The 14,707-nt window shown below is 45.2% G+C and overlaps 1 protein-coding gene across 2 annotated transcripts in view; it reads right to left on the minus strand.

The window, feature by feature from the left end:
• Positions 1–11,373, minus strand: part of LOC108536710 (L-threonine 3-dehydrogenase, mitochondrial) — a 19,027-nt gene extending 7,654 nt beyond the window's left edge. For both annotated transcript variants that reach the window (XM_017883714.1, XM_017883713.1), the window contains exons 1-3: positions 11,313–11,373; positions 2,094–2,280; positions 243–285 (exon numbers count right to left, since the gene is read on the minus strand). In XM_017883714.1, the coding sequence (XP_017739203.1) occupies positions 243–285; positions 2,094–2,265 (215 nt within the window). In that variant the 5' untranslated portion in view covers positions 2,266–2,280; positions 11,313–11,373. The remainder of the gene's footprint in view (positions 1–242; positions 286–2,093; positions 2,281–11,312) is intronic.
• Positions 11,374–14,707: the final 3,334 nt, after the last annotated feature.

Raw genomic sequence — 14,707 nt, forward strand, 5'->3', positions numbered from 1 at the left:
CTCCATCTCAAACAAAAAAAAGATAAATATATATATTTATATTTATATATAAATATCTACAATTATATAATTTATATATAGATATATAAATATCTATATATCTATATATACAGCAGTTATTTAGATATATCTTAACAATGGTAAGGAGCAAGAGGAGAGAAAAGTCGTTTAAAAGGCATCACAGATGAGCTCCATATACTTAAGAACTCAGATTTTAAATTTCAAGTTTTTAGGGCTCTTACCTCAAAAGATTAGCAAGCCCCACTCCCAGCTGGCCAAGACCCCCTAGATGAAGAAGAAGAAAAAAAAGCTTTAATGCAAATCTAACCAGTTCAATTATTCCCAGAATGTAGTAACTGAGTGAGACTAGTTTTCAGTCTTAGCTAACTACGTAAGTCCTAGGTTGAGCTGATGTAACTGCTGCTTACTTCCAATCTTCCCAGGAACGTGGTACAGCACTTAGAAATGCAATAATCTCCCCCAGGCTAGGACAGAGACCAATACAGGTAATCCTGGTTTCAGAGACAACACTCTCACCAGCATGGAGTGGTTCTGAGAAAGAGGAGAAGCAAGGGCGTAAGAAGAGGAAAATCTCATGAAAGCCAGGCACAGGTCTGGAATTTCTCGGGGCAGGAACTCAATCCTAGCCTTCATCACTTTGATGAACTTTGAAGCTTGTCTGCTGTGGCTGACAAAATCATTCAAAACCAGTATGAACAGATTCCTGTCCACCTCTGGCGGGATGAGGCAGAATCCCGTCCTCCATCAGAAGTGGACTGGGATATGAAAGGGCCTAGAGGCAGGGAGAAACCAAGAAGTCATTTGGAAAAGGGACAGACAACTCAATCAACAAGGTGCCACTGAGAAAGTTAGCATGAATAGCACAGCTTCCAGTTTGAAGGATTAAACATGCCATTGATAGAAACAGGAGGCCAGTGGGCTAGGAGCACATTTGGAAAAGGACAACAATCCATTTCAGTTGAGAGAAACTGATGAGGCAGGAAGATATAAAAGTGGGACTTCCTGTAAGCATTTGTTAACGTGGGAACAAAACCAGGACACCCTAAAAGAGGCATCATTAGTGGAGGTGAGAGGGAATAAAACACTCGGACAACACGATGGGTGAATCTGAAGAAAGGCACAGAGGGAAATCTACTAAGCTTGAAACCTATTTCAGCATCAGAAGTGGAGAAGGCAGTAAAAGGGCACACGCACCACACACACGCATGCACATGAAAATGAGAAGGATGATGCTGTAAAACCAAGGGAAGAAAGCCTGGCAAGAAAGAGAAAGAAAGAAAACATGTCCATCAAACTGGAGGGAGGCTTGGGCTGGCTGGAAGTGACAGAGTAAAGTCTGGAGTGAGAAGGATACAAAATCAGGGGCCAAACATATTTGAGGTGAGGAGGTTCAGGGAGCGAGTCACTGGCAACGATGAGCTCAAGGGCAACAGTGAGTGCTGCGGCAACAAGTCCCTTGGCCAGACACTAACTTACCTTCTCTATTTCCAACACGCAAATGTGCAATAACAGTTTGGGATTAAGGACTCTGAGTTCAGGAGTCTGGCCAAGGAACAGCGTGCCTAACACCAGAATCAATGTTCTAGCCCCGGCACCTTCCTGTCCACTAGCCTTCGCTCCCCAGACTGATCCTAATATGGAAGGGAACCAAGTTCCAGAGCAGCTGTTTGGCCCCCAGGTTCCTAGATTCCTTTGAGCAACAATAAAAGTTGTGGCAGGGAAAACCAAGTGCTGGGAACAGTGATGAAATAAGGATTTGGATTTGCAAAATTCTAAAAACCAAACAAACAAAAAAGCCAATGGTGAGAAAGGCACTGTCTGATCAACAAGGTCAGCTGCTCTAATTTAAAACTTTGTATTGTAAAATACCTCATTCTGAAACCCTTTCCATAGTACAGACAGTAAATCCAGATGCTGCCATCAGGCCAAGCCTGTTTTTGCTGCATTATCGGCTACAGAGACAGGCAGTATGTTTCGGATGGCACATTACACATTCTCAAAACAAAGGCACAGACACATAGCACAGGAAAGAATCAAGCCATGGAAGCAGAAAAAAGAAAAGAAAAACTAACCTGTAATTAAGACTCGCGGATGGTCTGTGCCAGAGAAAAACGCAGAGTGGAAGTTAGCATCTGCTGGAATTTGCCGAGGAGAGACGCCCAGAAAGCGGACCGGCAGGACAGGTGTCCAACAGCCACAGGCTGGGCTCTGCCCCACTCGCCTCAGCATCCTAACGAACAGCATTTTCTTTTCAAATACCTTGTGAGAAAAAAGGAGCAGAGTTAATGATGTGACCTTTTATCCCTCCAGCTCTTCAAAACAAACTCTTCAACGGAAATGAACACTAATATTGTCAGCAAATGAGCAAAGCTACGCTTTTAGATTCAGGAATCGAACTAAAGAGACTGCTGAGTTCGCCGATAGGAAGCCAGGCAAGGGCCTCCTGTGAGCCAGGCCCTGTGATAAAGGGATAAAGTGTTGCTCACACAAAGTCCGGCCAAACAAAGGCCGAAATGAGATTCAGAACTGACACCGCACAACGCTGACACCAGCTGGGATCTAATGCAACAGAGGCGGTGACTGCACGGAGAACCTGCACACCCCAGAGACAGTCGGTGGATCCTAGCAAAGGCTTTAAGTCTTGACTACAACTGTTATCAACTTGCCCACACGACATCTGAGGATACGAATGGGTCCCAGACTAAATATTAAATACAAAGTGCCCTATAAATCTTGCATTAACACTCACATGTGACAATGAACCAGCCTAGAAAAGCAGAGGGTTAAGATAAAAAGGCCCGTAGCAATATTTAGTAAGCTGGGAAGGATTTTTGTTTTTCCATCATCTCTGTAGAAAGGGTGACGTAGAAAAGCCATTTTCTTATTGTTCAGAGATCACATAATTTAATTTAGTCCAGCTCCTCCTCCTCATCAGCTTTAGTACCAGCTGACCATGAAATCAGCCCTGGCCTTAGAGGTCAAGACGGTCCAGTCACATATGGCTTGAGACTGCCATGTTCCTCAACCTGTCCCCAATACCCAGGCAGGCATGTCTTGAGAGTAGCTGCCCAGCTTGCTTTGCTGGTTCTAACAGCAAACCCCCCACCCTCCCTACCGGCTGGCCTATCACAGGCTACACACTGACCTGTGGCCTCTACTTTCTCACCCGCTGGAAGAGGAAGCTCTCTTCCAACAGAAAAAGCAGGTGAGCTTCAAAGCCAACTCAGGTGTCCCATCCCCTCAAGCATCTTCTCTTTTGCATGATAAAGGGAGAAAAAGTAAACCACAGTTAGAGACATTTCCTGTAAGATATAAACTCATAGGAAGGTACTCAGTGCCTCAAGTAGATTTGACAGTCGTTCCAAGTTAAATGCCAGAAGTAGCAGAAGCTTTCTTGCAATCCCTAATCATACCAAAACCCAAATTACAGGAAACAAAAGGAAAATAATGTCTTTTCAAAACACATACCTTTCTGGGTCAGGAAGGTTTTGCTTTTTAGTACTCCAAAACAAGACAGGTGGAAGCTGCCTGGTGGCTTCTGTGGGTCAGTGACTGGACCCAACAGGTGTCCAGCATCTGAAAGACACCTGAGGCCCTTCACCCCAGCTAATGTTCTCAAATAAGTGAGAAGAGAACCTTCTCACCGTGGGCACATCTCTGCTTTCACTGCACAGGCCCAAAGTGATGAGGCAGGTGTCCAGGATGGGCATTATGGGAAAGGCCTCAGCTTTTCCTCAAGCAGACCTTAGAGGAATGCTAAGTGTAGCCACTGCTGACACCTGAAACCAGGTAAGAACTTGGATTCTTAAAGTCACTTATTTCAGCAAGTGCAAAGGGATATTGAGGAAGCCCAGAGACAACGTTTCCCAGAATATTCGAGACTGAAAGACAATTCCAATTCCCGAAAGCAAAATAACGAACGGTCACAGTTAAAAGGGTTTTTTTAATTTAAAATGGAAAAGATGGGAGCTGCGGGGAACAGCAAACCCTGAAGATACAAAACACATACAACTGTATTCATCGCTCTCTCCACGAAAGGAAAGCGTGAAGGAGGCACCCAACAAATTGTTAAATGAATGTGAAGTTCGGTTCAACAACATGGACAGTTCGTAGCGGAGTTGGTTCTTCTTAATTCACTATTACAAGTAGCTAACATTTTTTGCTGTTTATATGCCACAAGCTGGTGAGTGCTTAACGGTACTACCACAAGCACCACTCCCCTAGAAAACCTAGTTCTTAACCACCGCACAGCAATACTGCCTCTATTACAGAATCACTTTAATACATAGGTATTATAAACAAAAATAATTTAAAAACCCTCCAACCATCTACAGCATGTAGCTTTTCTTGTTGATCCTGCCAAGTTAAACTTAATACTCTTAAGGCAGAAGTTCTCTAATTTTTTGGTCTTTACATGTATCTATGTTTCATATCTATATAAAGACCAAAAAAATAGAGTCTGTATATTATGGTCTATATATTGTCTTTCAGTCTCGAATATTCTGGGAAACGTTGTCTCTGGGCTTCCTCAATATCCCTTTGCACTTGCTGAAATAAGTGACTTTAAGAATCCAAGTTCTTACCTGGTTTCAGGTGTCAGCAGTGGCTACACTTAGCATTCCTCTAAGGTCTGCTTGAGGAAAAGCTGAGGCCTTTCCCGTAATGCCCATCCTGGACACCTGCCTCATCACTTTGGGCCTGTGCAGTGAAAGCAGAGATGTGCCTACAGTGAGAAGGTTCTCTTCTCACTTATTTGAGAACATTAGCTGGGGTGAAGGGCCTCAGGTGTCTTTTAGATGCTGGACACCTGTTGGGTCCAGTCACTGACCCACAGAAGCCACCAGGCAGCTTCCACCTGTCTTGTTTTGGAGTACTAAAAAGCAAAACCTTCCTGACCCAGAAAGGTATGTGTTTTGAAAAGACATTATTTTCCTTTTGTTTTGTTCCTTATTATGTCTATAATGTAATTGTTCCTTATTATGGTCTATATATTTGGTCTATGGATCAAAAAATTATGGTCTACATATATAACTCCTTTATACTCTTAAAATGGAGAACTTCAAAAGTTCCTGTTTATGTTGGTTGTATCTATTAATATTTAGTGTTAGAAAGCAAAACAAATACATGTTTAACATCTTTATTCATTTAAAAACAATAAACATGTTAACATAAACATCATTAAAATATTTTCAGGAGGCTGAGATAGAAGAATTGCTTGAAGTGGGGATGTGGAGGTTGCAGTGAGCCGAGATGGTACCTCTGTACTCCACCGCCAGCCTGGTAAACAGAGCAAGGTTAACATCTCAAAAAAAAAAAAAAAAAAAAAAAAAAAAAAAAAAAAAAAAAAAAAAAAAACCTGTTTTCCAATACAAAAATATTCAGTGAAGGAGTGCATTATTTTTAAACTTTATACTTCTCCTTTGATTAAAATAAAAAACAAAAAAACCCTGGATTTTCATATCTGCTTCCTGCAATTTGTTCTCTATTGAAAAAAGAAATCCAAACACAGCCAAAGCAGTGAAAAGAGGAAATGGTATTTTATTCATTTTTTCAAATAATTCTGGAAGTTCATCTTTGCTATCACTCCAAAACTCAATGCATCAGTCTTCTTAAAGGTTAGTTGTGATGCGGAATCTGAAAGCTTATCAATGAACTTTTTGTACTTTGCTACGTTAAAACTTAATTTAATGTTTTAAACCAGTGGTCCCCAACCTTTTTAGCACCAGGGACCAGTTTTGTGGAAGACAATTTTCCATAGACTGGGAGGAAGGGGGGTGGTTTCGGGATGATTCAAGCACATTCCATTTATTGTGCACTTTATTTCTTTTATTATTGCATTGTAATATATAAAAAAATAATTATACAACTCACCATAATCTAGAATCAGTGGGAGCCCTGAGGTTGTTTTCCTGCAACTAGATGATCCCATCTAGTAACAGATCATCAGGCATTAGATTCTCATAAGGAGTGTGCAACCTAGATCCCTCGCATGTGCAGTTCACTGTAGGATTTGCACTTCTATGAGACTCTAATGCTGCAGCTGATCTGACAGGAGGCAGAGCTCAGGTGAGCAATGGGGAGCAGCTGTAAATACAGGTGAAGCTTTATGCATTCACTCAATCACTGCCGCTCACCTCCTGCTGTGCAGTCTGACTCCTGACAGCTCATGGGCTGGCACTACTTTAAATGGATCTTTTAGCCCTGCATGACTTTGTACCTTCATGCATTAGCCTTTTGGAAAATATTGGTTCAGTACGTTATTTGCATTGTCCAAATATTAACACACTTCACTATATGATATTAAAAAGTCCTACTAGTTAATATCACCACTGATCTCGTCAGAAAATTCCTAAGTATGGGGAAGCTGTCAAGTTCATGGTGGTAAATACAAATTAATTGGCAACAAACACTGTTAGTTGTTTCCTTGAAGTGACAGGCTCACTTCCTTCATGTTTTAGAATATGTCTGGCAATTATCCAAGTATGAATACTCATTGTTTGTCAGTCTGTCAAGCAAAAATGGTTTTCTATGAAGAAAAGTGGCCAGTTCAGCTCACAATTCAATCACACACTGCTTCACCTGAAGACAACCATCACACTTTGAAATATGCCATAGAGGCACTTCCCTACACTATGCAGCATATCACTTATAGGCACTTCCCTACACTATGCAGCATATCAAAGAGATGCATACTCAGAAGTCAGGATTTAATCCAGACAGTCATTTTTTCTGTTTCATCAGGACATTCTTAAGTAAAACTGTCCATTTTCTCTCATTTTTTATTGAAAGCATAGGGCAGTAAAGAATACAGTGATGACTAGAACAGCTTGGTACCAACTGCCTTGATTTGCACAAAGGCACCAGGAGTTTTACCCAGCATTGCTCTGGCATCATCAATGCAAATTCAATGCACTTGTTCCAGAATGAATCATAAAATTTAAAAAAGTTATTCAACTTTGAATATCTTGGCACTACTCATGTTTGCCACCAAGCATTCACTAAAAAGCTACTGTCTATTGTAAAAATAAACGATTCTATATTGCTATTACATATTACAATAAAAAGATTATCTAAAAAGGTATTGATTGGTTTGGTGCTGATACCAGAAGAATACAAGCAAAATGGCACCTCTAGTCTTTCTTCCATTTGTAAGGCAGAAATACACTTCTACAGTCCATATACTAACTGGGTCTTCATGTTTCAGCTAAATCTTTAATTTGGCAGATTACTGTATCATTGGAAAGCTGAAGTGCTGTGAGCTCGTTCAATGCTTTTTCATCTAAACAAGGCTTTATCATGTGTTTCTGCAACCAATGCAACTTGACAATTTATCCTGCTTTATGCTTCAACGTTGTCGTTTTTAGTTTGAAAAGTCATGACAAAAATCTCCGGCTTTTAAAAAGCTCATTATATCCACACTTAAGCGATTCAGTTCATTTTTCTTTAGAGGACTTGGAATGGTTGGTCTCAAAATAATGCTACTGGCACCATAATACTATTGAAAATGGTTCTGTGGCGTAAGACACATACGACCAATTACTAACAGCTATAAAGCTCAGAAAGCTTTCACCTTGCCTTAGTTTTGCCCATTTCTCTGGAGTAAATTCCTCCCTTCCATGAGTCAGGAATACTCTGATATATTCATTTCATTTTTTTCAGCATTTTAGGCATAGGTGGTGCAGCTGTAAGCTGAAAAATCAAGTTTTCTAATATCCCCTTTTAAACCAAGAATCTGTCCTTAAATAGAAAACATCTAAATATTCTTTTATTTTAGAATAAAATATTATTACATTCAAAAATCATTTTATGCCATGTGAAATTTTAGAAAGGCTTTCCAATCAAGACTACAGAGTGTGCCTTTTGTTGTTTTGTCACATAGGCACAGAAAACTCTGGGATTTCAAATTAGTAACTTATTAATAGAAAATTAGGTCACAGATACAACAGGTATAAGTGAAGATAGCCAGTAAGTGCACGGTAGAAATACTAAGCGCAAATTGAGTTCATCTCTGAAAATGCAGATATTTTTATCCTAACCCTAACACCTTAGAAGATCTGAGAAACAGCAGAATACACAAGCACAAATTCCATTAGTCATCACAGGCAAAGCTCTTTGCAAGTCATGTAATCTCTGGGAAACTCACTGCACACTTGTGAGAGAAAGAATGAAAAAGGTAAATAACATCTTAGTATTCTTTTAAAAAATAGTTTTGACCTCAGGGACCCTACGAAAGGTTTCAGAGACCCTCCACAGTTCCCCAGATTACAATTGGAGAACAGCTGCTCTAAAGTAAAACTTTCTTTGCCAAGCTAGATACTAAATTTATATAGAGAAAGGCAAAGATGATTTTCAGTCCCTCCTACCTAAAGATCAAATGAGAGCCCATGAACTTTCTGTCCCAAGCACCTTGTTTACTTTAATTGCAAGGGATAAAGAGGAAAAGGTTAACATACTCTCCTCCACAAATAATGAAGCACTTTCCCAACCTGGGCCTCTCTGAGGCTGTCATGGAAGGTCACAACTTCTTCCGTACCCCTGCATATCCACTTCTCTGCATTAACAGCAGCAGTCACACAGCAGCGGCATCGGGAAGTGAGGGGGCGATAAAGATACAGACCACAGCCCAGATGACTTGAGTGATTGCTTGCACATGGGTGGGTGGTGAAGGTGTCAAGAATATGAAGGTCTCTAATTTGGGCCGCTGCAAGAATGGGCTTTCTGGAGAAGCAGATCAGGTGAGAAGACAGAAGTCAAGTGAGTTTGGTTTTGGATATGTTAGGTTTAGGTGCCAGAGATGACATATGTGCCTCTCCCAGGAGGTTGTGATGCATGTTCGTACTCAATGCTGTGTCTCAGAGGCAGACAGGAAGGGGAAACCATCACAGGTTTACATCTCAAAAATCAAATGACCCTATTCTCTGCAAAAAAAAAAAAAGTTACCTCAGTTTCTTGGGATGTGGCAGTGGGGGCGGGGTGGGGGGACTTAATTCAACTGTGATTGCTCTAAAGACAGATTTTTTTTTAGCTATTAAGGAAACTTCCACCCATAATACCGAAGACAACTAGATATGCAGCATCAGTTTTCCTCCATGTTCTTGCTGTCATGAGATCTCCCAACATTTCTGTCTGTAATTATTCTTAGGTATGGAGACAGTAAAAGACATATTAAGTAATGTCTTTAGCAATTAAGCGTGAAACTAAGATATCCAGCCTCCAACAGAGGAATGGATAAAGAAAATAAGGTCTACACATACAACGAAAGTTTTTCAGTCTTAAAAAAGGAGGGAATTCTGACACTTGCTACAACATGGATGAAGCTCAAAGTCATCAGGCTAAGTGAAATAAATCAGTCACCGAGGGACAAACACTGTGTGACTCCACTGATGTGCATGATTTAAAGGACTCAAAAAATCATAGAAACAAAGTAGAAAGGTGGCTGGTTGCCAAGGGCTGGGGTAGAGGCAGAGAAATTAGTGTTTAGTGAGCGCACAGTTTCAGTTTTGCAAGATGAACAAATGCTGGAGATTGATTAAACAACAACGTGAATATACTTAACGCTTCCGAACTGTACGCTTAGAAATGTTTAGGATGGTAAATCTAATGTTATGTGATAGGAATCACAAAATTACAATAGAAAAAAGTTTTACAGTGTTCAGCACCACGAAATGACCTGCATGCATATGTGCGTGTGTGTGTATATATAGATATATCTGAAGAGCCAGAAAACTCGCCTAACAGATCAGTGTTGCCCCCAAAGACCCGGCAAACTCCAAACCCCCAGCCCTTGTCCTTTCCCCTCTTCCATTTGCAAACCTGTTTAAACCTACTACTCTCCCGCTGCCCGCTCCTTCCTTCCAGCCTCAGGGGTCTGCAGGAGCATTTCCGCTGCTGGTGCTCACGCCTAGCTCCTCACATCGGGCCTTCCCTGCTCTGAACTCAGTGATAACTGCCCCGTTGACAACTTCCTGGCGCCAATGCCACCTGCCCCCTCCCCACTTCTAACTTAATACCTATGTCCATGCTCACCTTCATTTTCACTGGGTTCCCGCACTCCAATCTTATTCTGCTTTAAGGAGCAAGAACGTTTACCAGACGTATTTGCAAGGCAGTCTGGGCTTTAAAACCTGACTCATTACATCATCATCATCACCAACACATCCTTTTAATAGTAATGATCCAAGGAAAAATCAGGCGCCTAGTAACTATGGAGCATTGGCAAAGCATCTGCTTTCCTGAACTCTTATTTAACCCTCACAGCAACCCTGAAGCTGGGACCTTTTCCCCTTTTTTCAGAATCCACTGATCAGCCCAAGGTCAGGCAGTTACTAACTACCAAGAGAGGTAGGTCCACCATGTCTCAAACCCTCTACCTCCACCACCCCGACTCTTTCCACTCAAGAGAAGAGATGAGCTCAGATGCCTAAGAGAAGGCAAAGAAGAAACACCCCCAGGGCCACGCAGGGGGCACCTTTCCTGGCAGCCTGCACCCCTCCTCAGGGGGAGAGCACAGATCAGCCAGGGGTTCTGGACCCGCGGTCGGCCTCGCTATGTTCCGCGTCCTCAGAAAGGGGGCAATCACCGTGCCATCCCAATAGATTGTTGAGAGCATTTAATAAAAGCAGTCAATCTATGAAAAGCACTGTGCAAACTGCGCGGTCTATGTAAAGGCTCAATCCACATTCGCTTTCTCTCTTAAGTCTCTTAGCTGGTAAAGTCTGGGCTTTAAGTGGGGATGATCCGAAAGCTAGAAAGGATGGAGAAAATCCCAACGCTCTAAACGTGAGCTAGGGAGTCTCAGAAGGAGGTCTGACTGCAGAGAGGGAGTCTCCTCCTCTCGCGCCCGGCTGCCCGGGACGGGAAGCCCATGGGGCATCCAGGACGAGGACGCGAGGTCTCAGCCTGGGCGGGTGGACAGGGTGTAGGGTCCTACCCTCCGCAGGCGATGGCTTCCCAAAGTCTGGATAAACCGGTTTCGCGGGGCCGGCCACGCCTGCCCCTCTTCCCAGCGTGGGAAGCCTTTTCAAAAGTGGAGGGGAGCGGGTGTCGCGCCCTGCCAAACCGGGCTGCGCCTGGGCCCTCCCTGCACCGGGCTCCCGCGCCGCCCTCCGGACTATGCGGCGACGGCCGGGACACCTGCGGGCGCCCGGGAGCGCAGAATCTGCGGCGCCGTGCAGGGCTCGCCCCGACTTCGGCCAGCCCCTGGCCACCCGCTCCGCGGCCCGTCCCCACTCCAAGAGGGGGCTCGGCTCCCGCCTCCGCTCGGGGAAATGTCGGGCGACCCCCATACTGACCTTCCTGCGCACCCAGCGAACCCAGAACCGGAGCTGCCCGCAGACCCAGCGCAGGCCAACCCCCGCGTCTTTATCCCGCCCCGCCCCGCCAGGCGCACCAATCCCCGGCCGAGGAGGGGACCGCGTGGCGCCGCGGGGAGCGGGCCGCGCACGCCCCCCGCAGGGAGGACTCAGGGACAGTCAGGGCCGCGGGAGAGTCCGCGCGCATCGCCCTCTCCGCGGCGCCAGCCCTGGCGTCTGCGCGTGGTCCCGCCAGAGAGGGGCGACCCCGGTCAGAGCCGCACGCGACCGAAATCCGCACTCTGGAGCCGCAGAGCGCGCGGTCTTGCCGTGTTTAGCGGCTCCCTGGCAAGTGACGTGGGGAAGGAACGCAGGGCGCAGGAGAGACAGCTGGAAACGTTTGCGGGGTAGCTGCCCCAGGATCGAGGGTCTGGAGGTCAGGTGTGGGGAAACCTTGAGCGAGGCACTTCTTGGCCTCCCAGGTGGGAGGCATCGCTGAAAAATTAGGTGACCTCCAAGGCCAAACACCAGCAGAGTCAGCGTCACCTGGGCGCGGGCTGGAAATGCAAATTGGCAGGGCCCACCCCAACCCCTCCGGACCTGCTGAGTCAGCATCTCTGGGGGTGGCGCCCGCGCGCCCCCAGCGGGACGCCGGTGCGCGCAGTAGCTTAGAAGCGCGGGTCCAGGGCGCTGGTTCTCCAACTCCGCTGCATATTGCAATTACCTGGGAGCTTTTTAACCTCCAAACGCCCAGGCTGCCCCTGGACCAAATGACAGAATCTCCGGGGCTGGGGGAACGAGGACGGACAAGTTCAGACGTAAGCATCTCTTTTAAGCTCTGAAAGCGATTCCAGTGTGCTTGAAGGTTGGACTCAAGGTATCGTCCCTGGACAAAGCAGCCCCCACTCCAGACCTACCGAACCAGGGAATCTGCATTTTCACAGGATCCCGAGTGACTTGCAGGCGCCTTCTGTTTGGGAGAAACAACTCTAAGGTGTCTTCTCACATTAAGAATCTGTGATTTTGTGAAATCTGTCTCGTTTTGTTTAGCGGGCTAGCCACACCCCGTTTTTTCAGCTTCTCCTTTGACTTGATCCCCGAAGATGGCTCTGCCTCTGGCGCGCTTGAAATATATCGACTAGGTCACGATCACCGTGCAGTCTGCTCAGCGTAGTCCCCCCGCCTGGAGAAGTGTTACTAATGCAATCTAAAATGACTGCGGTTCTGCGGTCTACCGAACTGCCCACGGGGGTAGGGGTCTCAGAATTTTGGCATCTCAAGAGACTTGAGATCACCGAGACCAAGATACCCACTTCAAGAGGAAAAGGTGAGGCCTCATCCAGAGACGTGACGAGGTGGGATCAAGGCCACGGGGGACCAGAATGCTGACCCAGGCAACCTCTCCCTGCCGCGCTGCCCTTTGTAATACTCCGTATCATATCATGAGGAGCTAGTTTTCGTTCTCCACAAACTTGGTGGTGAATGGAAGAGGATATCAAGCCCGCTTTGAGTGGGATTGAGGTAGGAGGCAGGGCTCAGACACCAGACCAGATTGAGGACTAACTAAAGCAGGGTCAGGGCCAAAGCAGCTTTCTCTCAGATAGGCTCACCAGGGTGCCACGTCAGTTTACCGTTGCCATGGCAATACCAGGGAGTTACTGCCCGTTTCCATCGCAGTAATCCAATAATTACCACCCCTTCCCTAGATATTTCTGCATAAACCGCCCCTTAATCTGCATGTAATTAAAAGTGGGTGTAAATATGACTGCAAAACTGCCCAGAGCTGCTCCTCTCTGCCTATGGGGGAGCCCTGCTCTGCAGGAGCAATCACGAAGCTGTAACTCTGCCTCTTCAATAAAGCTGTTTTCTTTGACCTCTGGCTTGCCCTTGAATTCTCTCCTGGGCAAAGCCAAGAACCCTCCTGGTCGAAGCCCCATCAGGACTACAGGCGGGAACGTTGTGGAATAGAGCGATCCACTGATACTGCCTCTGCTCTGCATTGGGGAATGGCGGACGGTGGGGCGGAGGCACAGACCATAGCTTCGACCTTTGTTCTTGGGGACAGGACAAGGGGAAGGTGTGATTCCAGGGACTGAAAAGCGGGTGGTTTCTGGCTACCTCGCATCTACTACTTCCTCTCTTCCTCATGCAAAGAGGCTGAAGTGAATGGCGTCAGTCCTCGCCCTCCTCAGTCAAGGGACAGACACTATCTGAGATTTAAATCCTGTCCCCACTAGCAGAGGCCCTCGAGGCCCTCTGGGGCCAGTCCCGCCCAGGGACACTGCCTATGGGCTTCCTGGCTCTCGGACCACCTTGGGTCTCTGCCCCTTCAGGCTGCTTTTCCAGTCCTCCCAGTGAGTCTGTCCTCCTCAGACCCTTTGGCTTCTGTCTGCAAAATAAGTTTCTGTCCTAACTTACGGAGTGATAATGTTCAGAATTTCTCTCCATTTTCACGGTTGAGATTTTGGCTCTAAAATCACAAACCCAAATAACAAAAATAAATAAAATAAGTACAAATAGCCTATAGTATGTATTCATATAAATAAATAACTGAATGAGTGACTAAGTCGGGGGAAGGAGCAGCTCTTTGTTTTCTTTGAGGCAAGATCTCACTCTGTTGCCCAGACTGGAGGGCAGTGAGGTGCTATCAGCTCACTGCAGCCTGGCCAACAACTCTTTCTTGCAGAATTCCAATTAATACATGTAGAAGGAATAAGAGACATGGCAAATCACCACTGAAACACTACTGCAATCATTGCTGCAGGCAGGGTCCCCAGATGTGGCAAAATTAGCTGGGGAAAACTTAAGGAGAAGCAGGATATTTGCATAGTCTCAGAGCATCTCTCCCGAAATAGATGTTTGTCAATAACAAAGGGAAAAATATTAACTTTGCAGTGAGGAAAACTGGCATCACCACCTTAACCACGTGACCCAGGTTTACCTCTCCAGAAACGTGTTGACAGAGGAGGCGCTGGGAAGAGTGCAGCGCGCTGGAGGTTTTCCTACCCAACAATACACAATCTCACTGCGAGAAAACATTAGACAACCCAAGTGGAGGGACATTGCAACAAGATAACTGACCAGTACCCTTCAGAAGTCTCAAAGTCACAAAAGACAGGAAGACTGAGAAACTGTCACAGATTAAGGAGACAATGACTCCTGTCAAGTGAAATCCTGGATTAGATCTTGGGACAGAAAAAGAGCGTCAGTGGAAAAACCAGTGAAATATCAATCAACTTTCTAGTTCATAGTACAGTGCTCTTTTTACTTCCTTATAGATGACTTCTCCATTAGAGTTGTACTATGGTTATGTAAGAGGTTAATATAAGGGGGTGCTGGGTGAAGGATACAAAGGAACTCTCTACTAGTTTTGCAACCTTGTCTGTCTAAAATGA

Source organism: Rhinopithecus bieti, unplaced genomic scaffold, assembly GCF_001698545.2.
Source record: "Rhinopithecus bieti isolate Rb0 unplaced genomic scaffold, ASM169854v2 scaffold_13857, whole genome shotgun sequence".
Lineage (NCBI taxonomy): Eukaryota > Metazoa > Chordata > Mammalia > Primates > Cercopithecidae > Rhinopithecus > Rhinopithecus bieti.